Source organism: Pempheris klunzingeri, chromosome 11 (assembly GCF_042242105.1).
Source record: "Pempheris klunzingeri isolate RE-2024b chromosome 11, fPemKlu1.hap1, whole genome shotgun sequence".
In the NCBI taxonomy this organism is placed as follows: Eukaryota; Metazoa; Chordata; class Actinopteri; order Acropomatiformes; family Pempheridae; genus Pempheris; species Pempheris klunzingeri.
Window position 1 is genome coordinate 15,045,426 of NC_092022.1, and position 20,554 is coordinate 15,065,979.

Sequence of the window (20,554 nt, forward strand, 5' to 3'; positions counted from 1 at the left end):
CGATTGTTGATGATGAAGGCCATTACTCAGTAAAAGAGTTCCCATTCTCTTTCCCCATCTTCTCTTTATGTTTGTCATTCTTTGTCTGTGTTCACTCTCTTTATCTGTCTGTCATCTTTCTTTGTTGTCTATTTACTTTTATCAGTTTTTGAGGACATATACTGCGCAGTTGAATACATTTCAACAAATGTATGTCATAAAACATATATACAATAATCAATCACTACAACATAAATGTGAAGATTTGTTATTATGGATACTGAATGATACCTCAGTGGATTTAAAGGACTTTATTTTAATTTTTTTTGTGATGATGCAATGCCATTTAGTTTCACCACGATTAAATTAGTTATTACAGATTGTTGGGTCATTTTGGTAGCATATACACAGTGTTGAGCATGTTTACATCGGCAACATCACGAAGGCAGCACGTGTTAATTGACGTAGCATATAGACAATGAACGTAGTCATACTAGTAGTGCCTATTATGTTTTTCTGCAGAGTTGAGGCATCTTAGTGTTGGGGAAAAAGACAGTAGAGTATCCTGAGGTACTGACAAGCATCAGCTCTGGGTGAACATCAAGATGCTTACTGTGTACAATCTCCTGTTGACATGTGAATTTCCTGGCTTTGTCCAAAATTGGTCAGACTAGCTATGTCCCCATTTCCTGTCTTCATGTTAAGCTAAACTATGCGGCTGCCAGCTGTAGTGTAATATTTAGTATACAGACAAGAGTGGCACCAGTCTGTCAGAAAGCAAGTAAACATACTTCCTTAAAGAGCTTATTCCTTCAAGAAGATATACAAACAATAAGTGAGATGGCCCCTTGTTCACTTGCAGGCCATTTTAACTTCAAAATAGTGTAAACTCAGCACCAAAATAAACAAAATCATCCCCTTGAAAAATCAAATCCCTCATGTTTTCCTTGAAGACTTCCAGGTCATAGGCTTTCCTGTTCTGTGTGGAGAGTGCAAACAGCAGGTCCTGCTGCTTTTGGCTTGATGTAGACAAAGATTTATTTGTCATGTGAAATGTACCATACTTAATGATTGTCAGTGCATTTGCAGCACTCACACAATCCAATATTTACTCAACTATGCCAGTGTGATGATTGTGGAGATGATTGGGACTAAATCAGCAGGACTGCAGCTTCACTGCAGGCTGACGTTACAGCCATCCAAAGATGAGGGAGAGTTTTTATCCTCTCGTCGGCACTCCGTCATCCACAAGAGAGAGCATTTCCACACCTCTCCCAAATCGGTCACAATTAATGTTGGGGGACGAGCAGTAAATTTGGGTTATTAAAATGGCTTCAGCGCTCCATTGAGTCAGGTTGGAAGTATGGGTGTAATTGGGTAATGAGCAAACACACTGGAGCGTAGAAATTGAGTTGTTTTCAATTAAGGCCTACAAATCAGAACACACTTATATCTGGTGGACGAGCCAGAACTTGATAGGGCTGATTGGTGCATAAATTGACAGGAAGAGATCTCATTTCAGCAGCAGGCAAAAATGTAAATGGTTATAAACCTGTCTGTCACATATTGAGATGTGAAGGTGTTCAGGGAACTTGTTTTTGTGCCATTAACAAAAAAGCGGCAGGGAGAACATTGGATATTAAGCTAAAAGAGTGTGTGCAAGTTGCATTTGTGTGTATGACATTTCAGCATACATAATCCCATTAAATGCAGTCAGTTATGGAGTGGAACGTTTGGCAGCAGTTCTGTGTTTTTCTGTTGAAAATCAGCCAAAGCCTTTGTTGTAGAGTTGGCTCAGTCGGGGCATGAATGAATGGATTAGATATGAGAGTACGTCCCACAAGAGAGAGAGAGAGAGAGAGAGCTGAGGGGACAAGGAGTGGTTGTGTTTTCTGCCCATTTGAACTGGCTGTGACTTTATTAATGTCCATATTAATTCCCCGCACATGGCAGTGACACACAAAGGGAAGCCTGCTGTCTGACAGCGTTTGGGGTCAGAAGTAAGTGTGTATAGAAGAAGGGAGAGAGAATTTAAGTATGAGAGGAATAAAGATGTGTACTCACATAGTTGAAAGATATAGATGACCCTAATACGGTGTTGACTGCCTAATGAAAGTACTGCTGTCACGAAAAATTACCTCGAGGAAAAAGACCATGTCCGCCACAATACTACACAACCCATGCTGGTAGAAATAATATATGGAATGTAATTACCGTATCAAGGTATGTTGCTGACAGATGGGTGAAGTGTCACCACTGTACAGAGTAGAAATAATGTCATGTGGGAGAAAATATGGTGATGCAGTGGGAAGTAGCAGCTTTACATTTGTCCCTCTAAATTAGGCGTGAAAGGTGAAAAACTGGGTGCTTCTGTTAATCAAAAGAACAGCATCTGTTTTTTCTTTCTCTACCTACAAGCTTTTAAATCTGGTGTTAATCTGGGTTATACTTTACGTGCATTTAATTTGTTTCATAAAGGGCAGACTATAACCTTTTCAAAATTTTAAGTGGTTAAAGGTAACGTGTACATTTTTCACTTATATCTGTGATAAATGAGCAATAACACTGCAGGCTACACGATCCTGTGAAGACCCTTAAGAAGCAGCTTTCCATCACATTACTTAATTTGCACTGTGCAACAGAATCCCTTCTGGTAGTCTAGTGAATCACACATAGAAAAATATGCAAACTACAGCATTAGAGCACATCATTGCAGGTAATTTCACATTAATGAGAAAATTCAGTATGTGGCATACACGTACAAGTAAGCAATTACTAGATGATTATCTGAAAAAAAAAAAGCTATAAAAAAAGCAATGTTTCAGCTCGCTCTTTATACAGCAGTACCTCAGGAAATTAAAACAAATACACAGATATACACACGCTCACTGGCTCTGTCTAATACAGTGCCCATGCTAAAGTGCATCGGTTAATATAAAGTTTTCTGCTTCTTGTGTGTTTCAGCTGCGTCCGGGCGAAGCCTTCACTGTGTATCACACCAGTCCTACTCTGTCCAGTCTGTCCAAACCTGTGGTGCTGTGGACCCAGCAAGATGTTTGCAAGTGGCTTAAGAAACACTGTCCTCACAACTACCTGACCTATGTAGAGGCCTTCTCCCATCACGCCATCACAGGTACTGTACACAGCATACGCGTGTGCATGCACCCAGGGATGCTGTAGCATCACTTCTTACTGAAACCATATGTGCCTGATTCTGATTTCTGATCTTTTGTTGTAATTACAGTTCATTTTCATCTTTGCAGCTTAATACATCACAATTGATAAAAAAAAAAAAAGGAGTCAGAAATGGTCTCATGGCTGATGTGATATCCTCAGACCTTGTACACTGACCTCTGCTCCCTTTGATAAGCACAGCAGTGGTGCTTCTATAGTCTCAGACATTGCGAACCAATGCCATAAAAGGCTTACCAAATGTCACACAAGTTTTATTTTTAGGTCTGTGGTTCCACAGCTTAGCTTTTTCAACTGGAAACAGGTTTACACCCAAATCTCTCCAAAGGAGATTTAAAAGCCATTCATGTGAGGTAACGACACAAGTGCAGCCTATTTTTGGAGAAGAAAGCGAAAGTTGCAGAAAGAATTGTAGGTTACCGTGTTTCTCTTTCAAACAATGCCCCCACCCACACATACACACACACACGTACACAGATTTATTCATTTGCAAACCCACACAAATGCATATAATACATATACACACAAACCACAATACTAATAGACACGTGTGAGCAGGTGCATACAAATGTGTACACAGACACTCATACAAACACGCATAAATACAGATTTATTTGCACACATTCCCTGCTTTGACAGACCAGAAGGTAGAGCAGTTTCTTTTTTGGTGTCTCTCAGAGAACAGATTGCTGTTCTGTGCCGTAGGGTCAGCCACCACTCACTTACATTTGCAAGCACACTCACACACACACGCATACAGACACATACATACACACTGGCTTCATGGGTTAACAATGCTGCCACCATCATATGTACAGCAGCTCTGATCTGATCATTTTTATTTATGTATTCTCAAACAGAGAGAGGGAGAGAGAGACGGGCTTAGATCCAATTATCTTTATGTATTCACTTGCTGTGGTCCAGCTGGATTCCATTTTGCCTGGGTTATTAGCTCCTGCTTTTCTTGTGCAAATGTTGGGTGAATATGCCTTTTTGTTGTTGACGCATATGGTCAGTATCAAAGAATCACATCAATAAATGTTCTGCGTATAAATTGTCTGCCTTTTTTCATACACTGGAGGATGTTGGATCTCAGCAACAGACGAGAAATGGATTCTCTATCTGTATGATCTTAGTTTAGCGACCCAAAAGTAATTGTGTCTCTCTCAGTCTCTCAGTAAGGGCACCATTACACCGGAAAAGGCTGCCTGAGGAGATCAGTGCAGCTTCTTCAGTGTCTCTCGCTTTTACATTTCATTTGTGTACAAAGACTCAGGCTATCATCTTTTATGGAGTTTTTATTCATTTTATCATGACTGTTTTTTATTGTTCCGTCTGTTTTTATTCCTAATATTGTCAGTAGTAGTAGTAGTAGTAGACAAGATGTTGATAATTCGGAAGGGTACTGGTTAAAAGCAGAAAGTCAGATTGTGTCTGCACTGAGATTATATATATATATATATATATATATATATATATATATATATATATATATATATATATGTGTGTGTGTGTGTGTGTGTGTGTATGTATGTGTGTGTGTGTGTGTATATATATGTATATATATATATATATGTATGTATATATGTATATGTATATATATGTATGTGTGTGTGTGTGTGTGTATATATATGTGTATATATATATGTATGTGTATATACACACATACAGTGGGGCAAAAAAGTATTTAGTCAGCCACCAATTGTGCAAGTTCTCCCACTTAAAAAGATGAGAGAGGCCTGTAATTTTCATCATAGGTACACTTCAACTATGAGAGACAGAATGGGGGGGAAAGAATCCAGGAAATCACATTGTAGGATTTTTAATGAATTAATTGGTAAATTCCTCTGTAAAATAAGTATTTGGTCACCTACAAACAAGCAAGATTTCTGGCTCTCACAGACCTGTAACTTTTTCTTTAAGAGGCTCCTCTGTCCTCCACTCGTTACCTGTATTAATGGCACTTGTTTGAACTTGTTATCAGTATAAAAGACACCTGTCCACAACCTCAAACAGTCACACTCCAAACTCCACTATGGCCAAGACCAAAGAGCTGTCAAAGGACACCAGAAACAAAATTGTAGACCTGCACCAGGCTGGGAAGACTGAATCTGCAATAGGTAAGCAGCTTGGTGTGAAGAAATCAACTGTGGGAGCAATTATTAGAAAATGGAAGACATACAAAACCACTGATAATCTCCCTCGATCTGGGGCTCCATGCAAGATCTCACTCCGTGGGGTCAAAATGATCACAAGAACGGTGAGCAAAAATCCCAGAACCACACAGGGGGAACTAGTGAATGACCTGCAGAGAGCTGGGACCAAAGTAACAAAGGCTACCATCAGTAACACACTACGCCGCCAGGAACTCAAATCCTGCAGTGCCAGACGTGTCCCCCTGCTTAAGCCAGTACATGTCCAGGCCCATCTGAAGTTTGCTAGAGAGCATTTGGATGATCCAGAAGAGGATTGGGAGAATGTCATATGGTCAGATGAAACCAAAATAGAACTTTTTGGTAAAAACTCAACTTGTCGTGTTTGGAGGGGAAAGAATGCTGAGTTGCATCCAAAGAACATCATACCTACTGTGAAGCATGGGGGTGGAAACATCATGCTTTGGGGCTGTTTTTCTGCAAAGGGACCAGGACGACTGATCCGTGTAAAGGAAAGAATGAATGGGGCCATGTATCGTGAGATTTTGAGTGAAAACCTCCTTCCATCAGCAAGGGCATTGAAGATGAAACATGGCTGGGTCTTTCAGCATGACAATGATCCCAAACACACCACCCGGACAACGAAGAAGTGGCTTCGTAAGAAGCATTTCAAGGTCCTGGAGTGGCCTAGCCAGTCTCCAGATCTCAACCCCATAGAAAATCTCATTTTGTCTCTCATAGTTGAAGTGTACCTATGATGAAAATTACAGGCCTCTCTCATCTTCTTAAGTGGGAGAACTTGCACAATTGGTGGCTGACTAAATATTTTTTTGCCCCACTGTATGTATGTATATGTGTATATATGTGTGTGTGTGTGTGTGTGTGTGTGTGTAATAAAAGCTAATTCCAATGTTCCAGTTTTTGCAACTTTATACTAAATGCTGTAGTAAATATGATAAACCACAATTACTTTTCAAAACACAAGCTGAAGGTGTAGCGTAGGTGTAGTAGTTTGTACCTGAAAGGTGCTATTCAGCATAAATACTTTTGCAGAATGTTGTAACATTGTAAAAGTGTAGCTTCACATTGTAGTATAATTACTTTTACTAAAAGTGATTCTATGTGACAGTAGTCACTGTGGCCATAAGTGGCAATTGCAGAATAATGGTGAATGCTAATATGTGGTTTTCAAATGTTTATCAACGTAATATATTAAACAAACTGAGATTCATTAAATACATACCAAAACACATGGAGCCTGGAGGTCAGTAGAATCGGTAGTGAAGGGTGTGCATGAGAGTGAAGATGGTATGTGTGTGCATGTAAAAAAAAAACAGAACTGAAGAGGAACTACAGCAGCAACATAACCAAATTGGTGCCTGCAGGGAAGGAGAGAGGGAGACTGTTTGTGGCAGCCACCACTTTATAAACTGGGGACACCAGGTCCAGGTGTTCCCAGTTAACAGTGATGATCTCCCGCATGGCTCACCAGGTATCTGAAAAGACAGGTAATCAGGACAGATTTGCAGAGAAGGGAAGGGGTCGTCACATGGTGTACCATAGAACAAGAAGATTCATTACATCAGTGAAATAACACGATAATGCTCCACTAATACCATTACATGACAGCTACTGCATATCTAAAGTTTGCTAACATGAGCCACCATAAGCTACATGTACTACTACACCTCTCACAGCAAACCCTTGAGTATATTGAATTGAGCAAATGTGTGTTTAATGCTTATGAGTGCAGTTTTTCAATTGCAAAAGAATGAATGTCCCATTTCTTCATTCAAAAATTACATAGTGTCACTTTAAGTAAAGCATCACACCACTCCTGTAGACTTTGTTGGAGAACTGCTTCTTTTGCAGCAGAGTATAAGTAATGAGTCCAGATTACACTTTATATTGGCAAACTGTAGTTTTATGCCTGGCAATGAAAATGTTGGCATGGTGTCTATGCGATTTAGTGACAGAGACCATATGTTCATCCAGTATCAATAATGTGATCTGTAACTAGATGAGTTCTCAGAATAATGACACCTAACGCCCCCTTTCATTTTCACCAGGTGTTTTTTGTTATCTACGTTCTGTCTGCACTGTGATAAGAAATTGCAAACGTGCTGTAGGTCAGCAGGTTTGAAGACTTCGGCTGTCAGACATTCAATAAACTGCCCCCTGCTGTCCGTAGCTCATGTACAGACACTTTCTCATGACTGCGAGCTATATATACAGACTGAGGTCTGATCAAAAAGCAAGCTAGACCACCTCCAGATGTGATTTTGCTGACTGGATTGCATTGCAGCTTCTGATTCACATATTTACAGCATGCAGTAATATTTTATTTTCCTTATCAAGGTAACATATCCTGATGTAGGTCACTATTTTATACCAGGTGTGAATTGCAGATGAAACAGACAGGATGGATATATAGAAAGAAGATACAATATATAGAATTTATATACTGAAAGTGAAATAAAGTGAATAGTTGACAAATGGTGCATGTGGTTACAGCGCTGCACGCTGTACACACAAGCTGAAAGAAATGTAATACAGTAAAGGCCTGCTGGGACAGCATGGGCCGAATTGGTTGACTATCAAAGGTTTAATCTAAAGGTTGTTCTTCTATGAGGAAGTCTTTACCTTCCTCCCTCTTGCATTGTTTTTCAGACAGTTTTAAGTGTCATTATTGTCCTAGCCAAGGCAGAACTGCTTCCCATTTACCCACAGACATTGTTAATAAGCAATTTATTTTGAAGCCAAATTGAGAGAAGCGATCTCTATTGAAACAGCTTTTGTTTTTGTGTCTCTTTTCTCCCTGTGACAGCACTACTTTCCCTATCTGCAGGCAATTATTAGGAGCTGCATTAAGTCTGTCTGAAGGGAATTGATTTGAGCTCCATTCATCTGCTTTGTCTCATTTGTACACACACACACACGCAGGCACATGCACGCACAAACCAAGGGCAGCGGTTTTCCTAGGACGTACTGGCACTGCTGATGGCAAGCACACACGAGAGAGCTGTAGGGGAGATGGAGTGAAGAGGTTGATGAGTGTGTGTGTGTAAAAAGAACTGCTGAAAGTGAAACTGTGCACAAAATAAATGGAGGATTATTGTTGTTATATCCCCAAGATAGTTGTGCATGCACAAAATTGGTCGTTCCGCTCCGTGCTAGAAACAGAGAGCACCTGGACTCTGAGGGAAAGTAAATAATCTGCCTTTAAACCACACGTACACACACACACACACACACACATACATATGTGCATTAATGCATTATGAAAGCTAACGGGTTTGTCATGGTTTTGTCTCCCAGGGAGTGGAGACTTGCACACTGTAGAGGTAACTATTGTCTGTATTGTTCCAGCCCATCTGGTTGTGAGGCAAGGACTGACTGGCAGTTCTGTCCTCATTTGGCTTGCCGAGCTCTAGTGAAAGCCACATATCATGTGTCAGAGTTGGGAAGTGAAAAAAAAAAAAATCATAATTATTGCTGCTTTGTGATACACTGTTCAGTAGTCAGTCTGCTGCCTACAAAGTATCAATCACTAACTCTTACAGTTTTTTGAACAAAGACGTTTCCTTAATGATGTATGCCTGTAGACAGAGTAAAGTGGTCAAAATACAAACCAGTGCTGTCATGGTAATCAGAATGTAACATTTAGTTCAATATCACTCCAAGAGATTGAATTCAATGCTGAAATTTCTGATCATCTAGTGTGTTTTTCAAGCTGAAATCCTCTTTCAGATTGCCTCCAGAGGGCACACACAACTATACTGTATGCACAGCAGTACATAGCTACATAAAAGAAGAAAATGAAGATTGGAATAGACATAGCTGCAGTTTGATCTGTGAGAGTGCATTGGTCAGCGGATGAGTCAGCTAAGTCAAAACATGGCAAGACTGTTGAGAAGTCGCAGCCACAAAAAAGGGTTCCAGTAGTGGAATATGAAACTGTCAGAGGGCTAGGTATGCATCAAGAGAAGTGCTTGTCAGATCGAAGTTGATGAGCTTCAGGAATCCCCTCCCACCACGGCTTTACCAGATCAGAATTTAGATGAGGTGCTGCGTCCACCAATTGCTGTAACTTTCCGCACTTGACAATCCGGCATTCACACCTACTTCACACAGCGACTGGACAGCTGCATGGAGGTGAGAAAGTTGGCAGCGTTTGAACTTCTTCCTTCAGCCTTCTTTTTCCATTCTTCAGACAACTATTTCTTCAATTTTCAGCGCAACATTACGAATGCCTTGCAGGAGAGACTGAAAGCAATTATAGCATCTCGCTTCTCTCTTCTCTTCTATGATGGCCGGCTTTTCATTATGCAGCCGCAACGACTACATAGGCAAGAACACTGAACTATTGCATGGAAGGAGAGGAAGACAAAGTGAGACGGCACCTTGACATGTATTTCATACAGGAGACGAACATGGATCTACAGATGCCCATTCAACCAGCGGTGGACAGTTCATATGAGACAGATGTCTCCCTGTTTGCTGTTAACAGTGTAACAGCTGTTAACAAAGACTCAAGTCTGCAGTGTTCTTCATACACTTCGGTGATAAGCCTGAGAATTATACAGAGTTACATTAGACTTCATGATCAAACATTCACTTTCTGTATCATGTCTCCGCTTCTGTCGACGTGTATGCTCTCTCTCCCAAACACACAAATCTGTTCTCCGCCCTGCAGCCTGTTTTATGAAATAAGACTACTGCCTCTCTATTTATATTTCATGGGCTCAGAAAAGGGACAAAGGGAACACAACTGTAATTCTCCTTTCATTCACCTTTCTCTTGTCTTCTCCTCTTTTGTTCTGTTCTCCTTTTTCTTCTCTTCTCTTGCACTCTTCCAACATGCTTATTAGCTGCTGTGGATAAATAAAGGAACAACAAACATGGTTTAATGATTGTGTCTCATTATCTACATTTTCAGTCTGTCTGTGTTCAGAGAGACTGAAAGAGAGAGAGAGATAGAGAGAGAGAGAGATGGGCCTTTTCCTCTGCAGTACATATATAATGCACAGGTACTATACAGAATAAGAGAGAAAGATAGAAATACAGAGGAAATACTGATGTCCATGGGAAGGAAATGGGAATGAATGGAATGATACGGAGAGACCTGCATGAGTAATGAGTCTAATTATGATTTGGGCATCGTACAGAGCTGCTGCAGGTATGATGGATTCCTCTTCTGTCTGCACCGGTGAAGGACATCGTTCCCCTAGCCATAGTAATCTGTGTGTGTGTGTGTGCCTGTACTTACCACACATGCATGTCTAAGTTTTTCATATTGCCTTTGTGTTTGTGTGAGTGCAACTTGGTTGTAAAAGCTGTTTACTGTGGGTAATGGTATGTTAAATGCGTGTGTCCCCAGGGTTAACTTCCACACTCTGTAGTAAAACTCAGCCACATGAAACAGCTAGCCCGAGCCATCATCACCATGCCGGCCTCTTTACTGCTGCTAACTGGAATGCTGCAGTGCTAAACAGGAAATAAACACCTTACTCCCAGTAATTAGACGATGACTATACTAGCTAAAGTTGCAAACACAGGCCCTCACATTTATTCAAAATGGCCATTTAAAGTCTGTAATTCCTGGAAAATGCATGTGTTCAAAGTATGGCAGGAAACTCAAATTGCCCTTGTCATAGATTTAAAACAGAATCAGTTTAATCTAACTGGAATTTAACTGTATCTATACTGCTGTACCTGTATTAAATCCCAAATCCAGAGTTTAGAATGAATTAAAAGGAGTTTGCCTATGGCTGCTCTGTGGTTTTGACACATTCAGTGTGTAACCAAGGTCCCAAATCTTTATAAAAAAATTAACTCCTGAAAAAATTATTTTACCAGCTGGTTGACTAAAATGAGAGATATACAAAGGCTAGATGAAATTACTCAGCTCTTGTAATAATGACAACTACATGTAAAGAGTTTTCTAATTCAGTAGAGCTGAAACTTACTCCATACATCTCTCCTCTTGGCAGGACGGGCGTTGCTGCGTTTGAATGGGGAGAAGCTAGAGAGGATGGGAATCATCCAGGAGACGCTGAGGCAGGAGGTCCTCCAACAAGTCCTCCAGCTGCAGGTCAGAGAAGAGGTCCGCAACCTGCAGCTCCTTAGTAGAAGTAAGTAGCAGGAAGGGTGTGTGAGTAATGATGTTTCTGTCTATTTCAGAGAGTAATTTAGTTTTTGTGAGATGGGAAAGATAAAGAAGCTGACAAGCAGATGGAGAACAATTGGGTTAAATTAGGAAGAGGCAGTCTGAGACATGCATGCCTGCTGTGTCATACGTGGAGTTTGGACATTGAAGTGCAATTGTTTGTGCCTGTGGGTGGTTTCATTGATGGGAGCTCTTGATTTGTTGCCCTGCCTCTGAATGACGGCTTTGGTAAACACTTTTATTATCCAGCCATCAATAAACTGGCTCAGTCAATCACTGCTGACCTGGATTTAGCAGTTGATGTTTCTTGCCTCTTGCAAGTCTGTTTTGGCTGTTTTTGTGATTGTATGTTCATCGGGGGCCATGAGTCATCAAAGTGAAATGTCCACACAATTTCTTCCCTCTAGAACTCATTTCAAACGGTCCCTTGAGATTGTTAAAATCTTCTAATTTTGCAAGAAATTGTCCCCTGCCTGGATAAATACTACTTGGGTAACAATCAATTAATGGAAAAGTCACCGAAATTCAAGTCATGCAAATATATAATTATTCTAACTCTTCAATATCATTACACCCTAAAGGGCATATTTAATATTTTGATGGATGAGAAGTGCCTTAGTTTTTAATTTTTCATTATCTTGTATTCAGAGCCAAATTCACTGAGCATTTGAGCACCTTCCAGCTATTTCACTCAGGTTTTCCTTTGGGCACTATAATCCTCAAGATCATGGCCTACATTCAGCAGCAGCAGAATCCTGGCTGAGTTCATGTCTTGAACAAGAGGGGAGCTGCAGCATTTAAGGGGAACTGCAACATGCTTGGTGCCTTATTTGTTTTCCCTTTGCTCCCTAGTAATTCAGTGCTCAAAGTGTTCTTTTCTTATTCATGGAGCGCGCCGAAGAGCAAAACCCTTTTCTGGAAAAAATAAAAAAATAAACTACCTATCCATTTGCTCTAAATAGTCCAATCTCCCTTGACAAAACAGTGCCTGACCAAAAAAAAAAAAAAGGAATATTGTGTTAGTTCAGGCAGTGCAAGTTGTTTATGCCATCAAGCGATCATTATGAACTGATGGTGCAAGGACTCTTACAATCACCAGTTACATTCAAACAAGTAAATGAAGTGGTCTTTGCAATCTGTTTAGCTCACACTCTCACTGTCTGATCATTCATGCTGCTGACACTGTTACTGTTTTTTCTTTTTCTTTCTGTATTTTCTTACTCACTACAGTCTGCTTTGAAGTAGGTGGTTGACATAAATTAAATAAATAACTCTGGGTTTGATGCCCAGTTTAATCTGTCTTTTGACCAACCTCTGGGACCTGAAAGTGTTTTCGTAGGCACACCATCAACTGTATATGGAGCCCCAGATTTTGTGAGAGCAACACAATCCCACAGTAACAAGTGAGCGAGTGTGCTGAGAGTGAGGGCGACAAAAAGAGGGAGACGTGACATATTAGCGCATGCCTGTGTCTATACAGACTCAGCAATTTATGTGAACAAGCTTAAATGTTGGTCAGTTCATCTGAAGTCATAGAAAATCACAATCAGACCTTTTTCAAAACTGTAGGCACCACAAACCAAACAAGGCTTTCTTTGAGCTGGTGATGACACAAAATATCAGCACTGTTAAGCAACAAGAAGACTGAATATCTCTACATGAACTGACTTTTTGGATTATATTTTAGCATTTTGGCTGTTGTGAAGTTTCACAGGAGAGTGATTGTAAACATAACAAGGGACGGATGGGGATGAAATGTGACAAAGGTCCTTGGCTAGAGATAAATAATGTCACAGTTGCATGTGCCTTGAGCCAGTGGATCACCTGGACAGCCCGAACTCACTATGTTTTGTGTGCTAATCTATTGTTTCCTTTCTTAGACGCTTTGTGGAAATAGTTTTTTTTCATGACATTCATGCCAGTCGAGCATGCTGAATTGAATTAAACTGAATTAAATGAAGAGATGGAATGCGACTGACTACTAAGGAGAAAGAATTAAATTGCCGTTGGACACTTCTATTAATAGAGCAATGCAAATGTAATTTGCCAGTTCAGCAGGCTTTGACTCTAAGCTATATGGGCAAGCTAATTTGGTGGCCTCATAAAACACCTGAGGTTCACAGGGTTGGAGGGTATCCAGAGGTGATAAAGGTAGGACTGGTTGGGAAACGTCTGAAGGGGTGATAATGGGGGCTGTTGCAGTGCTGAAAATGAAATGTGAAGTGTGATGAGGTGGTGATAATATGGTAGATGAGGGCAGAGGTGATGAAGGTCTGATGAGTGTGGTCTGGAACATAGAAAAAACATTTTACTATAAAATGTCAGTCCTGTCATTATGTCCAATCCATGTCTATGCATTACAGCCTAAACTTTCAAACAACTTAAATGAATGAGGTCCAAAAGCTAATTTCTAAACAACTCTTGCAGTATCCCATTGACTTGCAGTGTGGCTCCAGGAATGATAATATTGGTCAGTCCACCACTTTTGTCCAGACTGAAATATCTTGACAGCTATTGGATATAGATTGCCATGAAATTTTGTACAGACAGTCATGGTCCCCAAATGATGATGCCTTCTGACTTTTCATCTACTGTCATCATGAAGCTGACATGTTTGGGTTTTTAGTGACATGTCTCGACAACTGTTGGAGGGGTTGCCATTAAATCTTCGACGATACCTGTGGTACTAAGAGGACAAACTCTATTGACTATTGTGATCCCTTGACTTTTCGCCACCATGAGGTTGATATTTGGTTTTGAGTGAAATGTCTCAACATCTGCTGGATGTATTGCCATAATATTTGGCACAGCCATCAATGTTCCCAACAGAATGAATTATAACAAACTGTAAATCTAGTGACAGACCATCATCTGGTCAATTTAAATTAACTCTAAATGTGTCCAATTGTTTGATTTTTGGATTAATACCTGTAAAAAATAATTTAAGTCCCATCAGCCCCGGTTGTGTTTAGTGCTTATTAGAAAATGTTTGTATGCTAACAAGCTAAATTGAGATGGTGAACATGGTAAACATTATACCTGCAAAATACCAGCATGGTAACATTGTCTTTGTGAGCATGTTAGCACACAGATTTCACAAATTACTGCTATTCTTGAGTGCTGCATCCCAGAGCTGCTGTCATGGCTGTAGACTCCTGCACTCCTGTGCGCTGGGGTGAGAAAAAAGAAAGATGCCGATAGGGGTAGGAGGGAAAAGATGCTGATGTTTTGACTGGTGAAGCATGGTGATGGTGAAATAAAAGGAAGAGGACTGGAGGTGAAAAGGAGAGAGCTGGACTTGTCACAGACTAGTTAATGTACCTGCAGGATTTGCTCTTATGCTCTTCTTCGAGTAGCAGGGCACAGGCTTTTTTAGTTCACACTATACTCCACTCAATCGAACACACGCTATCAGCTATTCTACCTGAATGATTCTCCCAATACATTTACAATCCTGGTGTGATTTAGTGAAGCCCTGTGTCAAACCAGTTGTCAGGTCTCATTCATCTCCAATGGATTTACCAAAAATTAAATATTGATCTCACAATAACTGTTGAAAATAGGATGAAAAAAAAACGAATACGCTTGAATGTAATGCAAGTTTGTCAGCCATGATAGCACAATTTAACATGACCCTTACAAGCCTCCCATATTATTCACATCAGCAGCTTTCTCTCTTAGTGATTTATTCAACCCTTGCAAGCCACAAGTGCTCTCTTGGTGTGTCTCTCCAACTCCTTTTGAGAAAATAAAATGTGATGCGAAATTAAAAGAGGAAATCGATAGAAAAGAGCCCAGAAACACCTGAGGGATAAGTTTTGGAAATGAAGAGGGAGGAAAAGGAAGAATAGCAAGCAATAAAAAAAAGGGCACACAGCTGCAAATGGAGGTGAGATGTTAAAAGATAGAGAATACAGGGGGTGAAACTGGCAGATCACAAAGATAAAGAAATGAGATGGGTAGAGAGGTTAATGAAGGTACACGGATAGTGAAAGAAAGCCTGGTCTGATAGCAGTGTCATTCCCTGGCTGTGGGGCCCTACTTCCCGCTCCATACTAATCTGTGTGGAGCAGGCTCGCTTGCTCAAAGCACTGTAATAGCATTTCACACTGAACATGGAATCACATTACTTCTGTTGCAAATCATTGTTGAAAATGTTGTTCTCCACACAATTACCCAAGAAAAAATGACAATATGAATTCCAAAAAAAAAAAAATCTCTTTCAGTCAAGCTGTGAAATGGCAGTCAAGCTATTTTTTGCTTCATAGAAAAGATCTTTTAAAAGATGTTTCACCTGCATTTTAATTAGTAAATGGAATAATTTCAGGGGAGGTATTTAACAAAAGGATTACATTTGTGTTAATGGGGCACTCCACTGATTTTACACGTAGAGGTCAGCCTACTCATCGCGACAAAAAGACTTCTCAGCCTGTCAAAACAGTTGTACCGTATAATGTCGTACATGACTCTGGAGAGAGCTTATTAAAGTCAGACAAAATAACCCTGAACATGTCCTCAGGGTTTTCTTGACTAAAAATATATCACAGAAAACATGCATTGAAAACTGAAGGTATGACGATAGAAAGATGCTGCTGATAGTGTCTTATAATTCCCTTAATGCATCAGCATTATGGGAATTGTGGGATTCAGCATTTTTGGTGCTTCACCCATACCAGGGGCTAAAAATCAGGACATCTCTGCCGCAGGATATCTTTGTTAAATCTGTCCTTCAACTTATATGGAAGGGCAATACTAAATTGCTGAACTTCCTAAAGTGCTCTTTATAGGTTAACTATGATGGCATGAAGTTAGGTATTTTGTTCTCTGTAACAGTAGCTAAATGACACTTTTCTTTCCTTCCTCAGTGATCAGAAACATCTTGTTGCAGATATTTTATCTGATCACTTCTGAGAATGCTGTCTGCTGGATATTTCTCACTGGCTTCTCCTTTACTGTGATTTTATGATTTTGATGTTTGACACAACACAACGCACAGCATCTGACACTTTCAGATGCTTTGTCCGTTTGAAGAATGGCACTCTCGCTGGAGAATGGGTTTTTATTCGGAGACAGCAGACAGCAAAGGAATAAATAGTGTACAGCAAAACTATTATAAAGTGAGCGCCAAAGAGTCTTTTTGTTGTAGACTCTTGGCGGTAAAATTAAGTTCTTCCACAACTGAAGAATAATGTGACACAATCACAAACTGGACACTGTCATTTAAAAATGTGTGAGCGAAAAGTAAAGTTTAGGCTTATAAAAAACAATTTGATTTAAAAAAAAAAAGGTTGACGTCATAGTACACTCAAAATGTGTTGAATCTCAAACACTCATCCTCATTTTCATCAGTAGCAGCCGTAATATTCTTTATAATAAGCCCGTCATGCTTTTTTTAAGTTTTAATGTACATGTAATGCTGGGATGCATTTTAACGGACAAACTTTTCGAGCCCACTGTAACTCCGATAAACTCTAAAGTTTATAAAGCAACGTTTCAGGTTCATAGGGAGTTATGTTTGAGACTCAAAACATAGGTTTTTGTGTCAGCCTCACTTTAAAGTTAGGGTAAAGTTTCAAGTCATGTTTAAATATGCAAACTTACTCAAATTCTAAAGTCGCTAACAGTCGAAAAAAAAATTCATGCAGTGTGGAAATTCAAATCAGAGTATCAAAGTTTAATGTAAATGTATATATACACGCTCATCCACCACTTCAACCTTCACTGCTATAGTTGGCATTGCATTATTTCACTGTTTATGTTTCCTCTTGAACATAATCCTTTCATGCTTGGGAATGCTACTCTCTCCTTATTTTTTGTGCATGAATCTTGTATTTGTATTTTTTATGCGCTCTGCTTACAGCATTTCATGTATTTTCAGCAGGCTCGGCTGTGTTACATCAGTCAGTCAGTGAAAGGTGAGGGCAATGTCTTCCACAGCCCAGGGTCACAGCTCTCTCAGTATGGTGTGAACCATGCAGGGGCTCGTGTAACATCTGGAAAACTTTAGGAGTGACGATTGAGATCAGAGCTCAGTGGGGGATCTGCCCTCCTTCTTCTTCTCAGCCTCTGGTTGTTGAGATATCTTAATAAAAAAAAAAATGTCAGCCCCTCCTTTCCTCTCAACACATCAAATTTACATCAAAGTCAGTCTATGCTCCTGTGTGTACCCACCTGCCATGTTTCAGATTCTCAGTGGTAATTGGCTGAAACGGGCAATGCAACCCTCGACCCCTACCCCACCTCAAGAGATATGTTGTCTGCATCAACTTGGTTGCCGTGGGAGACTGTCTTGGCTCCTGTGATGTTGCCCATCCTTACAGAGCTTTACTCAGAGCTCCATGTGGCGCCTGCCAGCTGAACTGTAGCTCTGAATTAGAATATGAATGAAACTCTGGGCGTGACAGACAGAGAAAAAGAGGGAACATGTCAGTTCTCCTCAGCACTAATTTTGCCCAGTTCGCTGTTCTCCCCCCTCCTCTCCTCCTCTGCTGCACCTAGACTCTGACGACTCCATTGGGAACTCATTTAAAAGGATTTCTATGAGAGAAGTGGTTCTCTGTGTCTGTGTAAGCCTCTAGTCATACCAATGCCTCTTCATCCTTCTGTCTCTCTCCATAGTTTCCTGGTTAGGGTTCACTCCAGTGCCACATTACATCTGTCTGTGCTGTGAGACAGGTGGCACATCTTCGTCGGCTACCAGGAGAGGAGGGCTTAGCGCTGAAATGCCAACAGTCTGGGAAAGGAATATCTGCTTTCCCACTGACATTTCAGGATGGAACGAACTGGCTAGTTGTCAGGGAAACCACCTGGTTGCATATGTTTTTCTGAGAGAGAGAAAAAAAAATCATGACATTGAAAAGAAAAAGGCTTATTATTACCTGGTGATTAGATTAATGTCGTAATTTCTGCCCTTTGATGCAAAGCTGTATTATGTGCATGCATCAACCACGGCATGGGGGCTGTTCAGCTCACTAGAATAATGTACCATTCACATTGCTGTACACCTGCTGTGCAATCTTAAATCTTTAGAATAAATGAAATCTTTGCATTTGATTGTGAAACACCCTTTTCCCCGTTTTATCCAGTTTAATTCGTTTATGTCAATATTTTAGTGTCTCTCTCTTGCAGCAATCTTCATGCCGCAATTATTCGCTTACTTGTTCAATCAGCCAGTGTTTCATACTAAATTATTGGTTGTTACAGAGGCTGTGGCTCTGTGCTTGAGTGCAGCGTGTTACATGGAGTGAGGCCAGCGACACTGATGACTTGATAATTCAGTAAAATCTGGGGGCCTAAGGTGTCACAAGCAGCTTCAGGGGGGTTATTAGCCCCATACCTGTGCTCTGAAAGGGCATTTAAATGAGCCTGATGTGTTTTCAAAGGGGGGGGTCGCATAGGACAGATGACTTCATGGCGGAATGTACTTTGACAATGGACCTAATGAACCTCAGGCTTCAATGGGGCATACTATTTATACTCTTTAACCTGAGCTTTTTCTATCCGTGTGAATCTTAATTATATATCCACCCCCTCCTTCTCTCCCCTCTCTCTGCAGCCTCCTTTGGAAACTTCTCTTAGCTCAGCCCCGGATCCATTTGGCATCCCTTTCCCTCATCCCCTGTCACAATACATCTCTAGGAGCCATGGAGGAGCTGCTGTCCTCAGATATGTGAGCGGAGAATCAACGAGTGAAAGGGCCGAGGACGAGCCTATAGACTACATGCCAACCAGTCTGGAGAATTCTTATTCAACACGGCCAATCTGGTTTACAGACACTGAGACGGAAACAAAGGCCCCTCAAAGCAGGGGTACCCACTGTAACTTAGTGATAAGATTTAAGATTCACAACACTAGTGATGATGTAGGGCTGTCACTGGTCTATGCTTGATCAAAGCAAATCTCCTTTTGGTTTTCTGTTTCATTTGGATCAGACTGATTGAGCAAATTTCATAATGAAATACAACACTTGGGTTTATTTTTGACATGTGCTTTACATGTGCACAAACATGATTCACGTTTTTTCTTCTCTCCCCTGGTTAAGGTCATTACATGAATAACTCTTTGGCTTGGTTTTACGTCACCTTAACCTTTGAAGCAAGTGATGCTAAAAACATGTGTTGTAAACACAGATTTGCACCATCACCACCACCACCACCACCAACATCTGGCGTCTGGATCTAAATAGAAGGAAAGCTCCAGTCAGCCTCCATCTCCCTTTGAAGCTACACTGAGCCTGTTCGCAAGGAATCAGAGCTGGTCTTAAATGCATTCGACTAATGCCAATTCAATCCTAATCAATTCCTCAGCCACATGTCACATTGCATTTTCCTCTCAGGACTTTAATTTTGGAATTGTAGGTTTGAAGGATCAACAGTACCACTTTAAGCCGAATGTCATTCCAACACTCAGTTTTGTATTGTGACTGATCTGCTGTAAATCAGTGAGAAATTAGAAATATATATACATATATATATATATATGTATGTGTGTATATATATATATACACACTATGAGTGTTGTAGAATAACATACACTGTAAATCTGTGTAACACTACCTTAATCTTTTATTAATGGAGTGGATCCCGAGGACACAGAGTTAATGTGATAATCACTGACTATGTGTCTGTGCTTTATAGAGCAATAATCTACACGATAAATGGTGGAGGGGAGTAGTAGAGTATGGGATAAACATTAACAAATCTTTTTTAATGAGATGTGATGAGTGTCTGCAGAGAGAAATATACATTTTGCCCGCTACAGTAGCAGAATCTGCCAGTCTCATAGTTATATTATTATACTCCTTTGTGCGCTACTGTATACTGTATGTCATCTCTCGCACACAAATACAAGAAGAAGAAAAAAAGGACAGGCCTCTGCTGTGTTCTACCCACCCTCCGTCCCTGATGTGACACTGTGATTTCAAATGCACAGAAATCAAGATGCTATGACAGCTTCCCAGATGCAAGCCTCCCAGCGTGACTGCAATGAGCACCTTTGATGTCACTATAGACAGCAGCAGACAGCTATGTGTGATGACAAAGTTTGAGTCATATAAATAAAT

The 20,554-nt window shown here is 40.4% G+C and overlaps 1 protein-coding gene across 1 annotated transcript in view; it reads left to right on the plus strand.

The window, feature by feature from the left end:
- Window positions 1–19,071, plus strand: part of samd10b (sterile alpha motif domain containing 10b) — a 46,191-nt gene extending 27,120 nt beyond the window's left edge. Inside the window, exons 3-5 of the mRNA XM_070838947.1 lie at window positions 2,944–3,112; window positions 11,318–11,458; window positions 19,049–19,071. Coding sequence (XP_070695048.1) covers window positions 2,944–3,112; window positions 11,318–11,458; window positions 19,049–19,071 — 333 coding nt within the window. The remainder of the gene's footprint in view (window positions 1–2,943; window positions 3,113–11,317; window positions 11,459–19,048) is intronic.
- Window positions 19,072–20,554: the final 1,483 nt, after the last annotated feature.